This window comes from Cryptomeria japonica, chromosome 6, assembly GCF_030272615.1.
Source record: "Cryptomeria japonica chromosome 6, Sugi_1.0, whole genome shotgun sequence".
Classification (NCBI taxonomy): domain Eukaryota; kingdom Viridiplantae; phylum Streptophyta; class Pinopsida; order Cupressales; family Cupressaceae; genus Cryptomeria; species Cryptomeria japonica.
Window position 1 is genome coordinate 418,126,190 of NC_081410.1, and position 24,229 is coordinate 418,150,418.

Here is a 24,229-nt window from a genome sequence, read left to right on the forward strand (position 1 = left end):
GGAGCGAAATTCTTCCTTTAGGTTGAATTCCTCCTTACTTCGTTTCATCTTGACTCTCACCTTTCGATCTCTCTCTCATGAAGGCAACACTTGTTTGACCCTCAAGAAGGCTCCAAAGGAGAAATTCACTCTAGACCTTGGCCAAGGACAAGATCTATTTAGAATTTCGCTCTGGACCCTTTGGAAGGGTCAGGAGCGAAATGCTTCCTCTAGCTCAAAATCTTTACTCTTTGTGATCACAACCTATTCAAATGCATGCCTAGAGGTGACTTCAAGTTCAATTCACCTTGATCAACACTTGACTTAACATAAAATTGAGAGAAAAAGGAGATTTTGAGAATTTCGCTCTGGACCCTTTGGAAGGGTCAGGAGCAAAATTCATATTCTAGGCTTGATCCTTCATTTCTTGAACTCCAATCTACATTGCAAGACAAATATACATCACTCCACTCCCATCTACGCCAAAGGAACCAAGGCTTTGACCTCAACCAAGGAGAAAATAAGTGGTTTGAGGAATTTCACTTTGGACCCTTTGGAAGGGTCAGGAGCGAAATTCAAGATCTTGGACAAAATCCTTCAACCCCTTTGCTTTCAATCACTTCATTAGGCAAAAACATGTCAATCCACCCCCACTACGTCCAAGGAACAAGGATGCTGGTCTAAACAAGGAAGAAAATAGTGTCTATGGAGAATTTCACTCTGGACCCTTTGGAAGGGTCAGGAGCGAAATTCACACTTTGGGTTAATTTCATACTTCTTCCTCTCAACTCACCTTCAAACTTGATCAAACCCATCTCTCCTCACCACAATCAAGTCAATCCACCACAAAATTAGCTCAAAACAAGGTCTTTTCAATGTTTTAGGCAAAATAGAGGGTCAAATTGAGGATTTCGCTCTGGACCCTTTGGAAGGGTCAGGACCGAAATTCACACTTTGGGTTAATTTTCACCACTCCATTGCCTCAATCCACCTTTCAAAGGCAAGAACACATCAAAATCTTTCCAACCATGTCTTAGAAGTCAAAAACTTGGCCATAACAAGGAGGAACATAGAGGTTATGGGAATTTTGCATTGGACCCTTTGGAAGGGTCTGGAGCGAAATTCATCCTTGAGCTCATTTTATACTTCTTTTCTCCTTTCCTTTCCTTGGATAAAACTTCTCAAGCCTCCATCAATCATCATCAAGTGAATTTGCTACTCAAATTGGCATTTACTTTAAGATTTTGTGAAGAAATAGGGTCCTACAAGAATTTTGCTTTGGACCCTTTGGAAGGGTCAGGAGCGAAATTCACCCGTAGTCTCAAATCTTGACTTCATCTCCCACATTTCCTTGTCCAAACAAGTGTTTTTCCTTCACTAATGCCTAGGAATGAGTTAGTTCCTAGTTTGGGTCAAGGTGGAATGTCTTATGGAGGAATTCACTCTGGACCCTTTGGAAGGGTCAGGAGTAAAATTCCTATTCCAGGTTTAATTCCCCTTGAAATTGACTTGACTTCGCTTTAGACTCAACCCTTAATGCATTTCCTTCCATAGTCTTGCAAATTCACTCAACCACTCATTGACTTAGGTGAAATCTTAGGTCCTTTGTGAAATTTCGCTCTCGACCCTTTTGAAGGGTCAGGAGCGAAATTCAAGTTTAGGCTCAAATCTCTTGACCTTCTTCACTCATCATGCTTTTGACTCATCTTCTTGAATCCTCTCCTTGCCATACATGAATATCATTTGATGTCCTTAGTGAAGAAATAAGCAATAAGGAGGATTTCGCTCTGGACCCTTTGGAAGGGTCAGGAGCGAAATTTGCAATCATGTCCAAATTCCTCACTTTTCATCACTTCTCCTTGTTGCAAACATCAATGCTCTTTTCATACCACCATAAGGACAAGGTTTCTTATGCAAATTAAGACCAGGAAAGAAGATACAAGGAAATTCGCTTTGGACCCTTTGGAAGGGTCAGGAGCGAAATTAGTGAATTTGCCTTAGACATCACTCAAACATCCAAGCTTGTACTTCAATCACATTGCTCTTACCTTTGACAAACCACCTTGAGGAGTTCGTGGCTCAAAAGAATTGAATTACAAAGACATCTTAGCCATTTTGCCCAAGTATCCCTAGAAGGATAGGACCTATCCTAGAATTTCGCTCTAGACCCTTTGGAAGGGTCAGGAGTGAAATTAGTGAATTTGCCTTAGACATCACTCAAACATCCAAGCTTGTACTTCAATCACATTGCTCTAACCTCTGACAAACCACCTTGAGGAGTTCATGGCTCAAAAGAATTGAATTACAAAGACATCTTAGCCATTTTGCCCAAGTATCCCTAGAAGGATAGGACCTATCCTAGAATTTCGCTCTAGACCCTTTGGAAGGGTCAGGATTGAAATTCATCATTAAGTTCAAATTTTGACCTTTTCAGCAAATTTCCAGGTCTAGACTTGTCCAAGGCGTCCCCAAAGGATAAATAGGTCAACTTCTCATCATTTCAGTGCCCAGGACTTCATCTTTCATCTATTGGACCAATCTCAAACCCTCAAAAGATGATACTCACTCACAAAACTTCACTGACCACGTCAAACTCAAACAAGACACAACTAGCAACAAGAGCAAAACTTGATCTAAGGAAGTCATTCAATGAGATCCCGACCTGGACCACCTACTGACTCACCCTAGCTCAAGCAGAGCCTATTATCTAAATAATCCCTCTGACAACTCTCCAAATGCAAAGGCTAAAAGACAAGAACCTAAAAGACCAAGAATACAAACCCTAGAAAGCAAAAAGTAGGGGTCCCCATTTGCAATGGGGCGATGTGTGAATACGTCATAACACTCTCCAAATTCTCAACCTCAATAATGAATTGTAAAACTGAATGGTTGAAAATATATAGTCTAGGATTTTTAAATTTAGAAGTTTTATTTTTGTTTTTAAATTATTTTATTATTTTTTTGTGTTTTAATCTTTCCAAAATGGAAAGTTTTATTTTATCTCTCAAATTCATCTTTATCAAGGAATCTCCTAGAACTTTCTTTTAATTTCCAAAATTCTTGAATTTTATTTTTGAAAAAAATTTAAGTGTTGAAAAATAATCCTTGAAAATAATTTTAATTTTGGAAAATAATTTTAATTTATTTCATGTGCCAAATTTATTTTCCAACCTTACACTTCCATGCCTCAGTTTATTTATTATTTTATTTTTATTTTTTCTTCCAACATGGTCTAATCTCCAGTAGGAGTTTACCATCTGTCAGACAATTTTACTTGATCATAAGGTGAGCTCGATTGAGTCTTGTACAACTTTCTTATGCTTTGGCAGACATTGATCTTGCCTTAACATCTTCTGTACTTGACATCCTTGGGCGGATTTGACTAATCATCTGCCATTTTCACTTCTCCAACTTAGGTGAAATTTTCAATGTGCCATAACCCAAACTCTTCCTCTATACTTGATCAACAGTGTTCATGCCATGTTGATACCATGCTGGTTCATCTGGAACAAAACCCTAATTAGTGTTTCCACTCTGCTTTTTGCACTTGGAGACCTTATTTTCAAAATTTGAGAACATGGGGACTGATAATATGGCTGATCTTCTGGAACAAAATCCTAATTAGGGTTTGCATTTTGCTTTTAAACCTTAAAGACATAATTTTAAAATCTGAGAACATGGGTAGTAATAATATGGCATGAAGATCAAAACCCTAATCTTGAAAAAAAACAAAAATTTCAAACCCTTGCTTTTTATACTTGGAAGCTAAAAATTTCGAATCTGAAGACATGGGTAGGACTGATATGACCTAAAGAACAAAACCCTAATCTCATAAAAGAGCAAAAATTTTGAAGCCCTGCTTTTTATACCTAGAGTCAAGATTTTCAAATTTCGACAAGATGAGTAGAGATGAAATGATCTGAGGAACAAAACCTAGATTCTACTTTCAAAAAAGCAGAAAAAAACAGAAATTTCTAAAAATAGAAAGTCAGAAATGACCCAAAGCAATTGCGATACTCGTCCTTTAGACCTTCTAAGCACTTTGACAACATTCATACATGATTTTGAGCATGATTTCTCAACTTGGCTTGGGATGAATTCTCAAAAACTCTAACTCCTCATTTGCAAAAAGATTGGTGATTAGCAGTTGTGATGCCAAAGCAAAAACCCTAAAAAAAAGCAAAGGGGGGTCCCCATTTGAAATGGGGCAATGTGTGAAATAGGATGACATCCATGTCCAAAGCAATAGGAATAAAATATGCCAATTGCCAAGAAGGAAGTAGAATCAATAGGAACTGGCTAGGTCCACATGCCAAAATACTTATCATAAAAACCATGACTTCACCATTCAATACAAATAATCTTCATAACACCCAAGAATATAAGCTCATGCCACTCAGGAGAAGAAATTGGCCCCAAAAATTGTTGTTTGTACTAGTAGAACACCCATACAGCACTGGTCTCTTCTCATGTGTCCAAGGGGGAGCTCAAATAGCTTGCACCCATCAAATAAAAGCTTAACGAGGCAAGGACGAAGTCACGACTTGCAGGGGAGGTAAAACAGCTCCACAAAGACATCATAAGACTCCGAAAGTGGCCCTAATCCTTCTTAGATGGACAGCATCTCTTCCTTCGACCCCCAAAGACCAGGCAAACCGTGATATGCCTTCTTTGCACTATGGTATGTGCTTTAGCCAAAGGGAAACTCTCATGATGCTGACAAATATAGAAGACTTCATGAGGGACAATGAAGAGGTTGTGTCTTACAAAGAAGGTGAAACTGACCCACAAGTCTGGCAATATTATTGATTTTCCCATGACTTCAAGTGCCCAGCACAGGAATAATATATCTCCTTTGTTTGGTGTCCATAATTATTTCGACAACAACAAACAATGGCGGCAGCAATCAATTCTTCTTTGTTCCCGTGATGTCGATTACAATAACATGGCCAAATGAAATTTCACTCAACAATAGTCTTTATTAAATTGACATAAAATATTTTCCTTTTCATTTTCTCATGCCAAAACTTAGGGAGAGTGGCCAATAAAATAAACTTCCCACCAATGGCAACTTTAAAATGAAGCTCTTCCCAATATTAAAATAATATCCATAAGCAGAGCATTGCAGACTAACAATTCTGACAATACAAATAGAACCAAATGCAAATTTGTCTCCACAAGGGACTTCACAAATATGTCATATAAAGCAATGTAAGATACCTGGATGATACCTCCAATGCTGGTTAGGATAGATTGCTGCACTACTGAAACCAGCAAACCAATAGGGTTTTTGTCCTATGGTTATAGCTTTGAAAAGCTCCAGATCAAAATGAGTAATAAACCAAGCGTATCTTGAATGAACCTCTCATTGTTCTTTTATAGCCTACTGGCTCTTGGCTTTCCCTCTAATTTGACTCTTGATTTTCCTTTTTAACTTGAGGGAAATAATAATAAAGTGACTTTACTAATTTTTTACTTAACTAACCATTAAAGTCACTTTAATGACATTATTAAATAATTAAAATAAGTTGCCATGTGGTTTATTTATTTTCAACAACTTAAATTTAATCTTTTAATTATATTTCAAGGTCATGTATAAGGGGACATTACTGTTTTGCTAGCCTTTGGTTTACTAAATGACAAACCCTAGAGATTGACAAATGCAATTCACAACTTCTGAAGTCTAGATGCATTCTCAATGCTGAAGATTATTATGATGACCTTTATAAACCCTTCCTCTACCTTATTACCACAAGGAGGCACTTTGATTGCCCTAGGTGTATATCACTTGTTCATTGTGTTCCAATTTGGTGTCAGCATAAGTCTAATATGCTCATAAAATTACAATCTAGGGCTTTAATCATGAATTATATGTTTCATTTGTCCAGACATGTTTCAGTTGTCTCATAATGTTTACAAGATTATGAAATCGTATTTTGACATATCTAATTACTCCTTTTGTTGGTGAGATGAAAGAATAAATATCAAAGGTAAAATAACTTCAAAATAATAATTGAAAATACACATCCTTGCTCTTCCTTGAGAAATGGATGGCTCTAAAAAATTGGGACAACCAAACATGTAACAATGATATTGATGAGTGGCTGACACTTGACACCAAACCTACATATCTATGACAATGAAGTAATTTTTCTTTCTCCACATTTGTTTCATGTTCTCCATCAACAAGTTCACCCTTGAATATTGTTTGTTGAGGAGGGTAATGCATAATCTGTGTTGTCCAAAGATGCGTATGAGGATCCAATTGTGTTTATCCTTTTTAGCATATCATTGAAATATAGAGAACATGCCACATAAATGAGATAGCATAAGCATCAAAGAATTTAGCTACATTGTCCTCATGTGTTTGCAACGTGCACAACCTTGAAATTGACTATCACCTATTACTGATGGCCTTTCTCTTCCCTTTACTGGAATCCACTCCACCTACAACATATGTCCTAACAAATGTTGACAAACTGGGTTGATTTATCACAGCTTTTTGAGATATGTCTCTACCTCTTACCTCGGCCTTCCTAACATAGCCATTTCAGCCCTCTCTCCAATGTTATTTTTATTACAAATCTAATCCTAATCATGCCTAGGAAATCGTTAGCAACCTTGGTGTAATGTCCTTTGAAATTAGTCTTACAAAATGGCAAAAGAATGTTTGCTCCTCTTGAAATCTTTGAACTAGGATTTGTCAAAAATAATCACATGCTGCAAAAAGGTTATTGTAAGTTTGAATGGGCCTTTTGCATAAGCTTTGACAGTGGCTGAAAAACATCCAAAAGGGTTTGTCATTCCTTGTCCTGCAGCATTTGCATTCCCGTGATATTTACTTCTGGATTCTACTCATTACTTGAAGAACTCATCCTGCTTATTTTGATTTGTTAAAAAAAAGAGAACAAACTGTAAAAATGAAAAAGAACAGGAAAGGTAAAAAGAGTGCCCTAAGATCTTTGATAAAATCAAAAGAAAGATAAAATAGAATGACAGTCCTAATTTCAACCAAGCATCCTCCTTTAAGACTAACACCTGGAAAGCAAATACGCACTTTTTCAAAGACAAACAGCTAAATGAATTATCCCCTCTCTGTATTCTGTATTGAAAGTTTGGCATTTTCTTACTTTGCTTGTTCTCTTTTTATAGTTATTTGGTAAAGTATCCAGTTATTTGTCATGAACAATTTCTGCTTAAATTTAAGCAGTTGGAGTGTTCCCATGTAAATTTTTAATTTCTGTTAAATTGGAATCTTTCCCTATTTTAGTGGATCAGCTGCTGCTTAAAAATTGAAAATAAGCTTTGAGAAAAAGTGGGGCTGGAAATAAGCAGCAACTGCTTATGGGAAAAATGACTCTGACTTCACCATTTTTTTCCTCTCCTTTTTATTTACTTACAATTTTAATTTTATTTGCAAGAAATATAACTAAGAATTTCATTTAAAAACACTATTTAAGAGTACTGCTAAAAAATAAGCAGCAAATTTTACTATCCATGGGGCCACCAGCTCCACAAATTGTTCCTCAAAAAGTTGAGCAGCAGCTGGTAGCAAAAATAAGCTAGGCAGCCGCATGGGGACCTTCCCTTAGCATGTTTTGAAATCTCCCTCTACTGCTTGCTTTTCCCACCAAGGGGGTTCTTTCAATTTATCTCTCCATGAAGGCTTTTTTTATAATTTTCATGTTATGCTAAAGCAATATTTCCTTTGTTAAAAACAGAAAACACTTTAAAAAAGAAAACCTTCATCACTACATATTCCAAGTATTTTGTGCAGGTTTGCCATAAGTTCCAGCAAGATTGACCATTTCACTGACATTGCAATCTGCTCACTTGCTGTTTAGCCATGATCATGTCCACCGTTTAAGAATTTTCTTATTTGTCATTGATTTGCCTTTCTATCAAGCAGTCAAGATATTTGAGCATCTTCTTGGCTTGCCTTCTTCTCATGAGTGTTGCACTTTCATCTAATCATTTGGAATATATTGGTGTTGGTGATTTGCTCGTGCTTCAAACAAATTTTGGTGCCATGATTTCTAGGCCCATGCCACTAAGTTATTGAATTACATTAATTTGGGTTGTCACATGCAAAATCGCTCATGCTATTTTTTTCACCTATTCTAAAAGCAGTTTGTTGGTTTTACATTTTGTCTACTGCTATGTTTGTTCTAACGCTGAAAATGAATTAGATCTGTAGGATAAATTGATTTCCATGGCGCTTATTGTCCTGTTGCTTCTATGCTTTTATGGACCATTTCTTGATTTATAGACTCTTTACTCACCTTTACTCACCTTTACTCACCTTTACTCACTCACTATTGTTTTCTTTCATGAAAAATAATCTGTACACATCTCAGTAAGATTGCCATGTTAAAGCCACCAGGTGAGGTGCAAAGCATTTCTAAAAGAAGATGGATTAGACAAACAATGAATACCAGGAGAATAGCGAGGAGAGCTATAAGTATAATATACCACACAAAGTTACATCCTCTAACTAATACATAGCAAATCGCTATAGCCGGTTAATGGAAAATGAAAAGCAAAAGAAACATAGAGATATGACATAAGAATGTGATGAAAAGATATTTTTGAAAGCAGAGTTTTCTTCAGAATTTTTGAAACAAAGGAGAGAGCTGTGTATCTCTTAAATGGGGAATGGTGAATAACATGATAGCTTTTGTTGTGAGGTCACTGAATTTCACTCATGTGCATTCTCTCATATTCATGTTGCATTCAAGGCTCTCTCATAGCTGCTCCCTCCTGCTAAAAGGTTTGATGAGGATAGGATACAAGTTCTCCTGGCCAGCATTGTTTTTTTTGTTTTTTTTGTTTTTTGTTTTCGTTACAACAGGGGTATCCCTGCGACCCAGCCCAGTGCCCAACCTGCCTTACCTTGGACTTACTTTATTGCCAAGTTGGGGTCGAGGAAGGGGCGAGCTGAGGCAGATCCACAGCCCACAAGCAGTCCCCCCTCTTAAACCCAGGATAGCCTGGACATACTTCAACTGATTTGAATCCTCAGGGAGAGAAGAATTCGTCTTACCAAACCTGAAGTCTATCTCCGAAACCGTATCTCTAGTTTATGTGTCTCGCTCCCCCCGACCCAAAGAGTGTGTGATGTGCGGAATTCCTCCTATCTATGTATTGGATGGCGAACTGAGCTATTGATTGGTTGGAAACCTTTCATCCTCCCAATGCAGGGCCTATACTGGGGGCCCGGGGTGGGGGGTGGGGCATGGGGGTGGATGATAGTGATGAACCCCCAGGAATTTCAGCGGGTTGGCCAGCATTGTTAATCATTTGAGGAAATCCCATCGCATTAGTAGTTAGGTGTGTAGGTATCTGCTGGAATTTGTGTTGCTTTACATCAGCCAACAATGCTGTTGTCTTTCCATGGAAATGATTTCCTCAATGGCTTCAGTTTTCATTGGATGACATTGTGCCTTAGTAGATGTATTCGTGTTGAAAGGCAAGGTGCTATTGCTGAATGGGTTGATTATCTTTCTGCAAACTGAATATAAAAGACCAAAAGAGACACATTTGACTAGATGTTGTCTTCAACTCGCTTAGTGTTCTTGGCAGTTAGCATCCCCAGCAATCAGTCTACTAATATTGCCTGGTTCGATAGGGATTGATGGATTTTTTATTTTAAGGAATTTGTTATTAGATCTCGAGGAGGGCGGTGGGCTTTTAGAGTGATTGGGGTGGAAATCTTGTAGTTTTGCTATTTTGTTGGCAAAAGGATTTGAGAGAATGGAAACAGCAGTTGTGGGGAACTCACATTGGTCAATAATAGAGGCCATAGCCTAGTTTGGTGAAGGTTGTGTGAAGAGTGGGGGAATACGTGTATCCTTGAACATGTCAGCTACAACCAAAACTCTTGTTGGTATGGTATGGCCTAGATGGCTTGTTGAAGAGGATAAGCAAATGTAGATTTTGCAAGTTAATAGCTGTTTTCTTCAGCAAAGTTTGTCCTCGAGGGGAATTAATATTCTGCCGTTGCCATTGGGTGTCACCATTTTCTAGGTCCATGGGGTTGCAGGCAATAACAGTAGCTTTAATGTTGTCTTGCTGAGCTGGAATAACTGAGCCATGCCTTCTGTTGTAAATTTCTGGGGCTGAACTGCTTACATGGAGACATCTGCACTTCAAATTATAGATATTGCCTTTTAGATATGGCAATTAAATCCTGGAGCTGAATGTCTTCATTCTGATAAACATAGATTTGAGTACCCAATATTATAATATAACTTGTCAAATCCTGTGTTAAACCAAGTTTCTAGGATATGGATGGCAGAGGTGAGGGGACAATGTTTTATGGAATGGATTTTTTGGTAGGCAATTTTTAGGGGACAGCACGGGATGATTGCTAAGAAAATAGGGAAATTTGAAAATCTAGGAAATTTCAAATATTTATATAATAACATTGATAAGGCATTCATCATATACATTATAGAACCTTAATGCATAACATCAGAGCTGAATTGAGATTTGACACGAGTCGACACACAAATCAACAAAATTTCATTTCTTTTATGGTCAATGTACATATATATTATATGAAAATAACAACAAAATGCCCCAGGGCTGTAAGTTTCAAATGATAAAATGACAAAAACACAAAAAATGCTGCTGCCCCTAAATAGTATCTGCTAACATTGGATCAAAATTGGAGTTTCATTGCCACTATTAGGGATCGCCTCATCCAGTGGAACCTCAATTAATCCCTCCTATGCCTCATCAACTTGTGTGGCAACTTCAAGATCAATATCTCAATGAGTGGCTAGAGTTTGAAAGTACTGAAGATTTTGTTGATTCTGAAGTTGCAAAGCATTGTGCACAGCCACCAACTTCTCCGCTCGTCAAGAGGTAAGCTTACTCTTCTTGACTAATCAGATAAAGTTGTATGTCAACCAATTCCTCCCTGTAGCAGAGGAGTCAATAACCTGTGAAAAGAGGTAAGTGGTAAACACCCTCAACTTTGTGGCATCATCGCTATGCCATGTCCACCATTCAATAGGGTTAATTTGAACTAATGTAACCCTTATCTCTCCCCACTTCAAGTTGTATACAATTTGGTAATTAGAACATAGGCTATCATATGAAGTTTTGATAGTTAAACCACCATTGTGTCATTATGGACATGGTATACCCCTCTAAAATCCCAAATTAGGATTCTCGCAATAAATAGTTTGCTTTATTTGCCCAAGCATGTTGTTTGTCTTGTATAGCTATCCAAGACTAGGAGATTTTATGTAATGCCCATGCCATTTTTATTATTATTTATTTTGCCAGTATAAAACATTGACATGAACGTGCCAACAATGAGGTATAATTATCATAAAATGCTGATATAAGACTGGAATAAGTAAGCCAGCTTCACAGTACTGCTGTTACAATGTTTTTGGACAGATAGTCATTCACAAGAGATATCAAAACATGGAGTAGGCATACAAATGCAAATACCAACATAAATATCCTGTAAACAGGGATGAAGAAGATTGTTGCAGGTTGAATAGTGCTTGAATGAACTTTTGCAGGCTTGCTATTTGTATTCTGCAGTTCATGACAGCATATTACATCCTCAAGACTCCCTTCTAATACGCATTTGGTACCACTGATTTGGATTGAGTAGCACCAAACCCACACAGCAATCACTACCAGCCTTAAACTTGACTAAGCAGGGTATGTTGCAGGTCTGTCATTCATTCTTGGTCACATCAAGAACTTTTCGGACCCATATGGTCATCTAAACCATCTATAATCAACTCCAAACATACATCAGCCTCCTCTCAAAGACTCAGATCAATGATGGATTATCCCAGCAGTCTCCAAACATCGTTGAAATTACTAAGGACAAGGACAGGTGCGTTATATGTTTTTTTAGTCTTTTGCAGGAGTGTATGGCTTTCATATGGACTCACAAACACCACCAATACACACAAAACTCCTGCAACTAACTTCCAAATAATCCAATCCCACCCAACAGCTATGGAGAACCAATGAGATGGGCACCAAACACACCCAGCAAGCATAGGTATAGTAGTACAATCCTCAAAAATTCACACCCAATTCCAAAATCCAACTCCTAAACCTCAGAAATAGTCTTTCCAGTCCTGGTCATCAACAAACAGGAGGAAATACATGTCAAAAAGTTTAAAAAAAAATATCTTATGACCAATAGGCAAGATGGAGGAACAAACATATTTGCAAACAAGTTTAAAAAAAAATAAAATATAGAACTCAAATGATGATGTTAATACTACGAAGAACGAAAATAATTTACATATTAAAATAATTAATAATTTAATAATAAAAGCAAAAATCTTTTACTTTGTTGCAGACCACTAATCATCATCAAGGATCTTTTGCTTCACTTTTTCTTTTTTTATGTTGCGTTTGCTTCATACCATCTATCTCACTCTACATTAATCATCATTAATTTGTTTAGGCTCTTGCACCTAAAGCATCCTCTCTAATAAAGTAGCTAACTTATCTAGTATCCATAGGGTTGAGGATTTCTTTCCTTGAAAATGTCCTAAAGAGAGTAAGGTTTGATGGTTGCAAATGAACATTTGTATATTTCTAGTTTCTTCTACCAGTGCATACCCAATTTGTCCTCCTAATGTCCTTTAATTTGTTGTTCAATGTATGAACATAATATAAAGTCTAGAAAATGTGTTCGTAACTGCCCCCCACCGTTAAGCCAACTAACTATATATATACATATGAAACAAAGTTATGAGACTTAGACTCGGCAAGAGTAACTTGACTTGGGACTCGAGACTTGGCAAAAAAACTCAGCATAGACTTGACAAAGTGAAAAACCCAAGAAATTTAGAGATGATAAAGGATTTAAAACTTGTTTCATGCATTGTTTATTAAGTAAACCTTAAAGACACAATTTCGTCATCAAATAGAAGCTAATTTGATCACATACACAAGTATACATTGATCACATAAGTATAAATGCAAATTGTAGCTGAAGTAAATAGCACACTTAGATATATAAATATTGTCAAACGTATACAAAACTCATGGAATATGGAATCCATGACATCGAATGTTCCAAACAATAACTACAAGTCTATGGCTCAGAGGAGCCTGCATCCCCCCTACAAAGGCGTCTAAGGTAGATCCTGGATGATGCAACAACCATAATCTCTCCTTGTGACTCCATGCTACCCTCACCAATATTAGTTGTGCCTATGTCTGCTCATGCTCTATCCTCTTCCTCTACCATGGCTACAACCTTAGCCTCTCTATCTGCCTGGTCATCCTAATCAAGATCCTCGTCACTAAAGACAAGATCTGTAGCCTCAATGATCCACTCAAATTCTGGATCGACCTCCTCTAGCATGATTGGGGTGGAGTCATGGTTGAAAACCTATTTGTGTCTAAGACGAAGGTTGTAATGAACATAGACTAGATCATTGAACCTCTCCACGGATAGTCTTTTGCACCTCTTGGAGTGTATGTGCTCAAACATACTCCAATTGTGATCACAACCCGAAGCATTGCATGGTTGGCTCAATATGCAAATGGCAATGCTTTGAAGGTTACATTTGCCACCATCTATTTGAGATGAAGAAAAGAAAAAAAAAATCTCATTTCCAACTTTAAGCTTCAAGTTTCAACATTTAATAATAATAAAGAGGAAAATTTTATTAGATTTTTAAACTTAATTTATGCCCTTAAATATATTTTTATATGGCTGCAATGTTGTTCAACTATCTTTGCACATTTGAGGAGAAAAGAGCTCTCCTTGGGCATTAGTAAAGGCCTATCTCATGGACTATATGGCTTGTATCACTAGGCGACATCCACTCTATCACTGAGTAGAGCCCATTAAAAACCTCCTCATCCGCCTTGAAACTAGGAAGGTATTGGAATGCAAGATTGAGGAAATAAACGGCTGCATGGAGGGGCTTGTGAAGTTGGAGGTGCTATCTCCTATAAATGATGTCCCAAATGGATGATACTTACCTGCAATTCCCTCATAGACAGATCTAATGGCCTCCTTGGCCCTATCCATGCCCTCATACATGTATCCCATTGTGGGCTTCTCCCCATCAACAACTCGTAGGAGAACTACCAAGGGCTCAGTGACTACAAATATTGTGAAACATTAACTTAAGTGTGAATGAAAATAAGCAAATAAAAGAAAATATGAATTAAAACATAGTGTAGAGTTAAATTTTAAGTTCACAATCTTTGCATAAGGTGCCGAATAGCCTAGCTCATCAAAAATATAATTTGCCACATCAATCCCTGCAGTGGTCATAGTATAGGATGAGGAAGTCCACTCCTCACCAACAAACATATGCCTCAAAGCTACCTTTGACTGAATCAAGGATTTTAATGTGATGAAATTATTAGCAAATCAGTGATGTCAAGATGAGCCAACTCCCTTTGCCCTGTGTATTGCCTCATTAGGCCAAGGGCCCATGTGTGATTGTATACAAATTTGCAAATATTTTTGGCCGTATCCACACATGTTTTGATCCATGGAAGCTTGCCAAGATCCTCCAATATGAGGTCAAGGCAATGGGCGGTACATGGAGTCCAAAATATTGTTGGGTGCCTCTCCATCAGTAGTTTACCCACAACAACATAATTTGCTGCATTATTGATCACCACTTGAACCACATTATCCTCGCCCACCTCAAGTAGGACTTCCTCTAAAGCCTCACAAAGGTATCTGACATTTTTTGTATGGCTTGAAACATCAATTGACTTGATGAATGCGGTGCCACCTAAAAGGGAAGCAAAATCAATGATTGGATAAAGCATAAGTAGAACATATTAATCACTAAATCAGATTCAAATTATTCAATGCATTAAGGGAAGTACAGTCACCGGTGGAAGAAATAAGAAAATTCAGTAGCGTCCTATTTCTTCTATCGGTCCAGCCGTTGGTAATGATGGTGCAACCCTTCTTACTCCATATTAAGCACTGCTTCTTTATTGTGGTGTTTACATAAGCTACCTTTTGTGTCTAAATTGTGTCCTTTAAGTCATCTTCACTAGGGGCTTTGAACCCCGCCCCACAAATAGTTATGGCATCAACCATATTTTGTCAAAAAAGAGACCTAACACATGTAACAAATAATTTAAATAAGCATTGTTAAGTGGAGAGTTTAACTTTAAAATTTGAATTCAACATACATCTAAATATAAAAATTCAGGAGACAAAGAATCAAACTATAAATTTTAAAATAATCAAACAAAAAAGAATTACTTGGTTGCATGGAACGGAATGGTGCAATAATACCAAAAGTCTCTAGTTGCATGTCTAACTGCGTCATATGCCTCCTTGTTCCAACCCATGCAATCAAGCGATGGTTGGGAACCAGGAGTAGTGCGGGGCACAAAAAATGAAGCCATCCTAGATTTGCAAATGCTAGGACCAATGCTAATACTCCCATTAGCACTAACACCAACACTAGAAGCATTAGCCCTAGGACAAAATGGAGGCATGAAAGAAGCCTCTCCAATACCACCAATGGACGCAAACTCCTCCCTTTGCTTCTCTTTCAATTCTTTTTGCCTTTCAAATTTTTTCTAATTGCACTTGTACCTCATGAATAGTCTCATGAGGTACATGACCGCATCCCACAACATCATGGACAGGTATGTGGGCAAGATGGTATTTCAATCTGTTAATGCCTCCATGAAAAATTGTTTTGCAATATGCACATTTTGCTTGGGAAAAATTTCAGCGTGTTCTAGGTCCTTTCTAATTGGGGTTCTAGAAGTAGACATTATGAAAAATATGATTTGAAAAGCTCGAGGCTGGTACAATAACACTATTTACAAAAAAAATGAACTTTTGTGAATTGTCATTTATAATTATTAAACTAATACAAATAAAATGTATGGTTTGTTCCAAAAAATAATGTAGGGTCTGTCCCAAAACAAAATGCAGGGTTTTTAACTTTGTTCCAAAAAAAAATGTAGGGTTTGTTCCAAAGAGAATTGAAATGTAAAAAAAATGCAATTTTTGGTTAAAAACACAAAAAAACCCCAAAAAAATAAAGCTTGCCTCTTAAATCAAACTTGAAATCAAATGAAAACTCCTTCCAATCGTTGGTAAACACCTCTTGATGCACCAAATGTGAGTATGAAGCTACCCAAATGTGATTTGATGATGGATTTTTCCTCTGCCTCCTTGCTGGTTGCCCTACAATGCACTCTTATTTTTCCTCTCACCTTTCTTTTCTCCTCCTCTATTGCAAACAAAATGAAATGTAGTTGCTTTTAGCAATTTAGAGGCAATATAAGTAAAAAAAGAAAGTTAAAACTTTATTTTTTTGTGTTTTTTTTCTTATTTGCGCCTAACTTTTTCTGGCCGAGTCCGTCCCACAGGACTCACTTGGACTCAATGTGTCCGCCAAACCTGGCGAGTCTTGTCAGGATTCGGCTGAGTTCAAGTTTGAGCTCCCAGGACTTGTCGAAAGTGACTCGACTTAGGACTTGCCGAGTCCAAGCAAGTCTGAGTGAGTCCCATTTCTTAGATACACACACATATATGCATATATGTATACCTAATCTGTCTTTCTAATATCCTTCAATGTGCTGTTCAATGTTTGAACATAATATTAAGTCTAGAAAATGTGTTTGTAAGCACCCCCACTATCAAGCCACGTAACTTACATACACACACACACACACATGTATATGTATACATGTGTGTGTGTGTACATATAATCAGCGACCACTGTACAATATTTGAGGGCTCAACTTCCCCTTTGCATTCTTCAAGATCTGAAATCAGATGTTTGCATCTGTCCTATTCCCTAAATAATCAATAGATTTAAGAAAATAATAGCCAATTGAACATGTGACAATGCTATTGACGGGAGCTGATGTCTAATATTGGTCCCTCCATCCATGATGATAGAGCATCTTGTTCTCATTCAAGTTTGCCTTATGTCCTCCATCCCCACACTAACCTTAGAATACTCTCTATCAAGGAGGTTGGTGTGTAGTTTATGCTTTCCATTGGGGGAAAACAAGGTACCAACAACGATTGCATCTTTGAATGTTTGTTTGAATTAGGTAGAACAAATCACATGAAATTGAAGTCTCTACCACTTTTTGTGATTGCATATCGAACATCCTTGCAACGCTAATAGCTCTTCTCTCTTTTGGTAAAAGTTTAAAACTTTCTCCCCATTTACTTCCAACATCCATAGTTTAGCTAGGCAATGACATATTAGGTTGCATAGTCCCTACTAACATTCTCTTATTTTTCGGCTCATCCTCCATGTACAACTTTAGTAACCTTAGCTTTCTCAACTAAGATTATTTTTTACAATCTTTCATCTCTTGCCCATTTATACACAAAATATGACAATAAACCCTTGTGTAGCTGCCTCTATAACCTTTGTTGCACAAATGACATACACAAACTGTACACACTTGATTTTTTTCCTTGTCTTTGTCTGTAGTTGTTGCAAATCATAAAAGAGTTTTTTTAGGATTGACTGGGCCCTTCGCACAAGTTTTGAGTTGGAAAAGGAATTCAAATGGATTATTTGAACTCATAGTCCTCGCAACACTCCCATTAAAACTCCCAAAGCACCTCTATGACTGTTTTGTCGAATCTGAACTTCTTCAGCTTCATTGTTGCTCAGTTTTTTTTGTTATTTTTTTGGAAACTCAAAGCACAGCATTTGTGCAAATAAACAATTGATAGTAAACTTATTTCAAGTGATATAATTTTGATCCTCTCTTGCCATCTTCTCACATCTGATCTCTTTCTGTCTTCTTTTTCACAAAATGTAAAATGACAAAATGAGTTTGGTTTTTGTTTTAAGTGGTTAATGTAATTGTTTTAGGTTAAGGGTTGAGGGATTGTGGGAGCCCTTGTTGGCCCCCTACTGCCTTTCTTTTTGTTTCCAATTTTGTGTTCTAATATTTTATTTTTTTTGAGTGGGCCTTAGGCCGCCCCCTGCCATTTCCTAATAAAATATTGTTGTCCTAGGGACGTTTCTAGAATTTTCAGCATATTGGGGATGGTCGGGGGACATTTCTGACCCATCCCCATGTCCCCAAAATGATTTTGGTGAAGGGTTGGCTCTGAAAATACAGAGAACGTGTCCATAGGGTTATAGTTCAAATCTGATTTTGAAGGTTGGTAGCATCTGTTACATAACTTTGCAAGGAGGATTGAATCACCATTGACATTTTTTCATATACTACCTATGTTCCATGACATTTCCAAAATGGGGATAGCCATGCGGCAGGGGACATGTTTTGTGGACGGCAGTCCAAGGGCCATTTTTTTGAAGATAGCAGAAGGAAATCAATATATATATATATATATATATATAGAGAGAGAGAGAGAGAGAGAGAGAGAGAGAGAGTCAAATTGCTACAAGTTATGAACAACAACAGTATTACAGCAGCAATATAACATGACACTCTTAAAATGATGTCTGCAGAAGCCTGCATGCCAGCCACATTCCAAAAAGAAATTGCACTTCTAATAAAATACCACTGTACCAGACCATGGCCAATGCATCTTTAATCTCTTTTACAACTGACAATAATGACTGACTCTAATACCAAATCAAGAAGTTTGAAGTTTGAGATTTTTTTGAACAATGAAATCAGAAAATGAAGTTATCACTGTTAGTGTTAACTGTTATATATATTTAAGTGTGAATATGAATCATGATATGTTATTATTGTTATACTACAGTTGTTGCAGTCACTGTTGTTATGGTTAATTTAATTACTGTTATACTGCTGTCATGATATATTCATTGCTGATGTTATAATGCTGTCATGATACGTTTAACAGTCTTTTCTTAATGTTATGAATGATTTTTTTTTAAATTATAAAAAATTGCGTTGCTTTTGAGGACGTTTGGCCATCATCCCTGGGACAGTTGATCTGGGACATGCCTGGCCGCCTCAGGAACAGCCAGGCATCCCTAACCATTTCCTGCCGTCCACTAAAACTAGTATTCATTCCCAAGACATTTCTAGAATTTGCTTGTTTTGGAGGCTGTGGGTGGGGGTGACAGCCAGAGTACGCCCCCTGCCATCCTGCCAAATGGCTAAGGGGATGAGCACAGTGGTTTGAGGGGTGGGGGTGCTTCCCTGTGTAACACATTACTACTGAAACAAATGCAGATACAGCAGATAATCCCTTGATTATTCATTGTGCTTCGAACTGATTGAAAGAGTGGAGGAGCATAGAAGAGCATGCTATGAGCTCCTCTCTTAATTTATCAAATGGAGGTGTAGAAGATCTTATCGGCTATGGGGAAAATTAATCTTTAGGGAAAAAACAATGTGAAAGTGTAGTTGCTGGTGTGGGTGTTCTGCCATGTATGTCAAAAACTAGGAAATGCCATGTGGACCACATTAGTTTTTTTTCATCTACAAGATGAGAAACTGTAATTGAAAAGGATATTAAAATATAAGCAAACTACAGAAGATACAGTGGACAAATGTTTTACTTCTCGAAAAACATGTTGAAGTATTGAAAGTGTATTTATAAAATTATATTTTTACTTTTAACAAAAGTGAATCTTTGACTGGAATGTAATGCTGTTCTATTATTGCAGGACTTTTTGCTGTTTGAAAGAGAATTTTGTGTACGTAGGATGGAAGCACAGGAGGATAAATCAGTTGATAATGCGTATTAATAACATCCATTTTTTAATGCATCTTCTTTGTATCTCTAAGAATGGTTTAGAAAAGGAGGTTATCATTATATTCAGTAAAAGTTGACATGCTTTAACTTATCCAAGCTGGAAAGTGTACTTGCTCACTCTATTTCTCCTATTGATTTCTTGGGAATACGGCATTGATGGCCTTTTATAGCCGTATCATCCTCCAATGTAACTAGCTTGCTATTCACACGTTAGCTTGCTTGGCTATGTAAACACTTATCGAGGCATACTAAATCATTCTAGTTGTAATTGTAAATCCACACGAAAATATCCAATCAATTTTAGCTTAGCTACTTATTTTGGCTTGTTACCTTTGCCTGGCAAGTGTGAAGAGAGCATTCTAAAGGATAAAATCAAATATTTTTTAAGGAAGTCAAAGCTTCTATAATTAAGACAAATACTAGTAGAAATATTCAAAACAAAGTTTGTGGATCTCGTAAATAGCCGTCAACTTTGAAGCTCTCATTATGGGTAATTTTTTTTGGAAGGAAGTCAGTTAATCCCTGAGAATGTTGGTGATGAACGAGTATTTAGTAGATTATCCTAAAATTATTACCACCAATATTTGTTTTAAAATTACAATTGTGTACTGTCACTTTAACAAATAAAAAATAAAAAATACAATAGATGCCACTTCTAGCCCATACTATCTGCTTTTGACTGAACGTTTAAAGCAAATCAGCATTGCCCAGAAATTAGTGCAAAAATCTTCTACTTGCAGAAGAATAAAATAAAATCACAGTTCCACTGTTTATTAGAAACTTAATTTGATTTAATTATCATTTTGGTTGTTGAAGTAAAATTTTTGTTTTAAAGGGTGTCACTGAACGGAGTCCTTGTACATTCGATCTGCTTTGAGATAACGTCAATTTTTTTTAATATAATTTAATAATTTTTAGAAAATATCATGACATAGAACTTTGAAAACAAGAATAGTCATAATGTTTAACATTAAGTTAAAATTGAACAAAAATTGAAATTAAAATTGCTTATATTGCTGGTACTATAGTCAGTCTAAATCGTTTCGTGAAAGTAAGTTAATATAGGTGTTGAGCACACTCAATATTGTGGCTAAATAGTAAAGGCATTTTTCTTTATACCATTACAAATAGGAAATCAGTTATACAATTGTTTATGTTTCTTTAAAAAAGTCTATATTGTCAGTAGATCCTATCGCTATAACTTTGTATAAATTTTTGTCTTCCTTCAACTCAATTTCCTTATTATTTATTCCCCTATGACTTTGCTTTGTTGTAGGCTTATTTTATTTATTTGCCTTCCTTTTTTGCCTTTTACCGTGTTTTTTTCCATAAGTTTTTCGGTGGGAGATGTCAAATTTTGGTCAAGAGACTTCAAAGATGGCAGGAGACAACCAAAAGCACCCTATGCATTGGGAAGTTTTTGGTGATGTCTGTCTATAAGACGTGTCTCAAAAAGTAGGAGATAGGTCTTCTAGAAACCATGCTATTTTATTTCAATATTATTAACTATCCTTGTGTAAACTATATGTAATAGATGGAAAATTAGGGTTTCACAAGTTATGCTTTGTAAACTAGGAATTGATCTAACTTTTACATGTATTACATTAAAATGAGGATGAACTCAATAGATCCAACTTCAATTCTATTGGAAAGAGGATTGAATGTTAATTAGAGTCATATTCCCTTTTTGTTTGAGTTGAAATTGGATTTGAATTGTATAGTTGAATCTAGGGCTAACAATGAGATTTTGAAGTGAAATGATAAAAACATAATGTTGTAGAAGTCAAATAGAGTTGTATACTGAGATTTGGGAAGTAGAAGAGGATAAGAACCTACACCTAAAATTTCGAGTCAAATTGTTGAGAACGAGTAGTTAGGGCGTCTTGGTCTTATAATTGCATACATAGGCCAGTTGGGTCTTTCTGAGAATGGCAACACACACTAGATACACTAGTGAAATATTTGGAAAAATCTCAAGACTAGGGTGAAATTTCATCTTGGTCATCCATAAGCATCTTGGTCCCTTGGCCCTTAAAGGTCTCTAAAACTTTTGCAAAAGCTAGTTCAGTTTGTCTTTTTCTCCTCTATTTTTTTATGCTTTCACAGCTCTCGAATCTGTTACCTGTACACCAAAAGAAAGGAAATTGTGTTGTGGATAGGGGTTTGCCTTAGGTCAAACCCTACGTTTGGAATCTACCCTAATTGAATAGAAATGTAATTAAAAGCGTGCATTTTGAGTGCATGTGCAAGATTTGGAATTGAAATGCTTGAATGTAGATGATTATACTTTCGATAGGTGATGCAATGCTTTAAGGATAAATCCTCTATGTGTTGATGCAATAACGTGATAAATCACATAAAATCCATCACGAAATCATAATTAAATATAATATGAAGATGCCTTGATGTAGTTTGCTATTCTTTGAATTAGATTTGTTCTTGAAGAAAAAGAGTTGCCCTTGAATTCATGATAATGTTAGCATAAGATGTAATAATGAAAATGAATCAAGAGGGATGCCTTATATAGGGATTTCATAATTGAAATCACCTTTCAGTCAATTTAGATTTGATATATTTCCCCAGAATTAGATTTGGATAGGGTAGGATCGTCTTATTATCCTCGAAATTTAAGGAAAAAAGTGTGGAACCAGGTAGCTCCAATGACCTAGTTTTATAAGTTTTATTTTTGAATTTCTAGGGATGTGACATGGGGGGCTTCACTTAGTGAACTTGGGTTATATAATGTGCGTTCATGACATACTAACGAATCCTCCTATTTTCAAAAAATATTGCCCTAAACTCCTTTTTTTGTCACCCCCTTCCAATACACAACCTGAATTAGTTTTTTCCTAGCCCAAATTAAAAACCCCCTATTTTCATCGATAGACAATATATTGTATCCCCGTTTTTGGGATATTAAACCTCTCAATATGAACACACGTGATATAATATTGCCTCTTCAATGAAGCCCCTGTGAGATGTGAGATAATAGGGTTTTAATGTCGGTTCCATCTCGGTGGCTCTATAGATATGCAACAAATGTCTTGGAAGTTGAAATTGGGGTAGGATTAAGGATAAATCAGGATAACATGATAAAGGGCACACCAAGAATAAAGGGCCCAAGTAAGAGAGTGATTATGTAATAAGGTGGAATAAGATCCATAATATTGAACTAAATATTGCAATAAAGCTCTTGTAATGCATGGAGGAAAGATAAATACTAAAATAGGTTCTAGGAGAGTGTGAAATTGGACAGATTGTAGACACAAATTTATCCTCATAGTCATCCTATTTATTCTATTAATTAAATAGGTATTATTATCTATTTAATTGATTTATTTCTATTTTCCTCTATTTAATTAAATCATTTAATAAATTCACTCATCTCCTTTTCATAATCCATTTTAATCCATTAATCTCTATCACTCCATAAACTCATCCTCTATTTATCTACTTCATCCTCACCAATTGCATCCACTTAATGAGTGTGGGACAAACACTTATTTTTCCATCCCGCTCTCAATAATCCCACATTCATTCCAAATTGGGAATCACCCATGAGGATACCTATAAATACATTATTTTCCTCTCTTTCAAATCTCTTGCTTTTTTATTTGGGAATGTTATAATGTCGTTTTGAAATCCATTTGCATACTTAGTCTTTGTGAATTCATAGCAATTTCTTTATCTTGTTGATCAATCAACCATCTCCATTCTCCATAAGCTTCTTGTGCGCAGTGCTAAAAATCTGAGAGCACAAATGTTAATTGCAAGATCTTGGTAGATAGGAGGGCAATGGAGTGATATTTTTCATTGAATGCATTTGTTTTGATTACTTTTAGTTAATATTTTATTTGTATTTGTGTTCATTAGGAAAACCTTCATTGGCATGATGTTGGATTAAACCTTGGATTTTTGGTTTATGGTTGGGCTTTTGAGATCTAAGAAATAGTTTTCCATATCTAGTGTCATAAATCTGGCACGCTCGTGGGATAGTTCTTGTCCTTTTATTGATCATGTTTTTGTTTGGCAAAGATAGTTTTCTTTAAATTTGCAGGCAAACATTTTACATCTTGGAGTCATTTTGTTAAATAGTTCACATCCCTGTTTGGTTTGTTTTCAAATTTCTTTTGAGGCATTTGGTTAAACAGTTTGTGAGATTTTGCCAAGATCAAGAGCTCAATGAAATGTACAAAATAGAGACATAATATGGGACAAGAATAAACTGTATTCTCATCAATAGAAAATGATCAATAATATGATTACATACAATGTAGATGAGCTTGCTTATATAGGCAAGGCTAGGGATATGTGAGCACACAAACATGACATGTAACTCAATAAGAAACAAGGGTAGGTAGGAAAGAGGTGTGGGTAGGTAGGAGAAATAATATAATAGTCCACATGAGGTGGATCACCCACTGAATGTGGAGTGTAACAATAAGATCAACACCATAAAAGGTGAAATTTCTCCTACACACACTATCCCAATGTGGCACAAACACCCAAGTGTCTCATACCCAAACTACTATGAAATGCATTATCCTAAGTAAACTTAAGTAAGTGTAATAATATCCA

General features: G+C 36.4%; 1 protein-coding gene across 1 annotated transcript in view; it reads left to right on the top strand.

The window, feature by feature from the left end:
- The window catches only part of LOC131039025 (nuclear pore complex protein NUP107), a 260,469-nt gene extending 240,487 nt beyond the window's left edge, over window positions 1–19,982 (top strand). Inside the window, exon 24 of the mRNA XM_057971667.2 lies at window positions 19,563–19,982. Within this exon, the coding sequence (XP_057827650.1) occupies window positions 19,563–19,643 (81 nt within the window). The 3' untranslated portion in view covers window positions 19,644–19,982. The remainder of the gene's footprint in view (window positions 1–19,562) is intronic.
- Window positions 19,983–24,229: the final 4,247 nt, after the last annotated feature.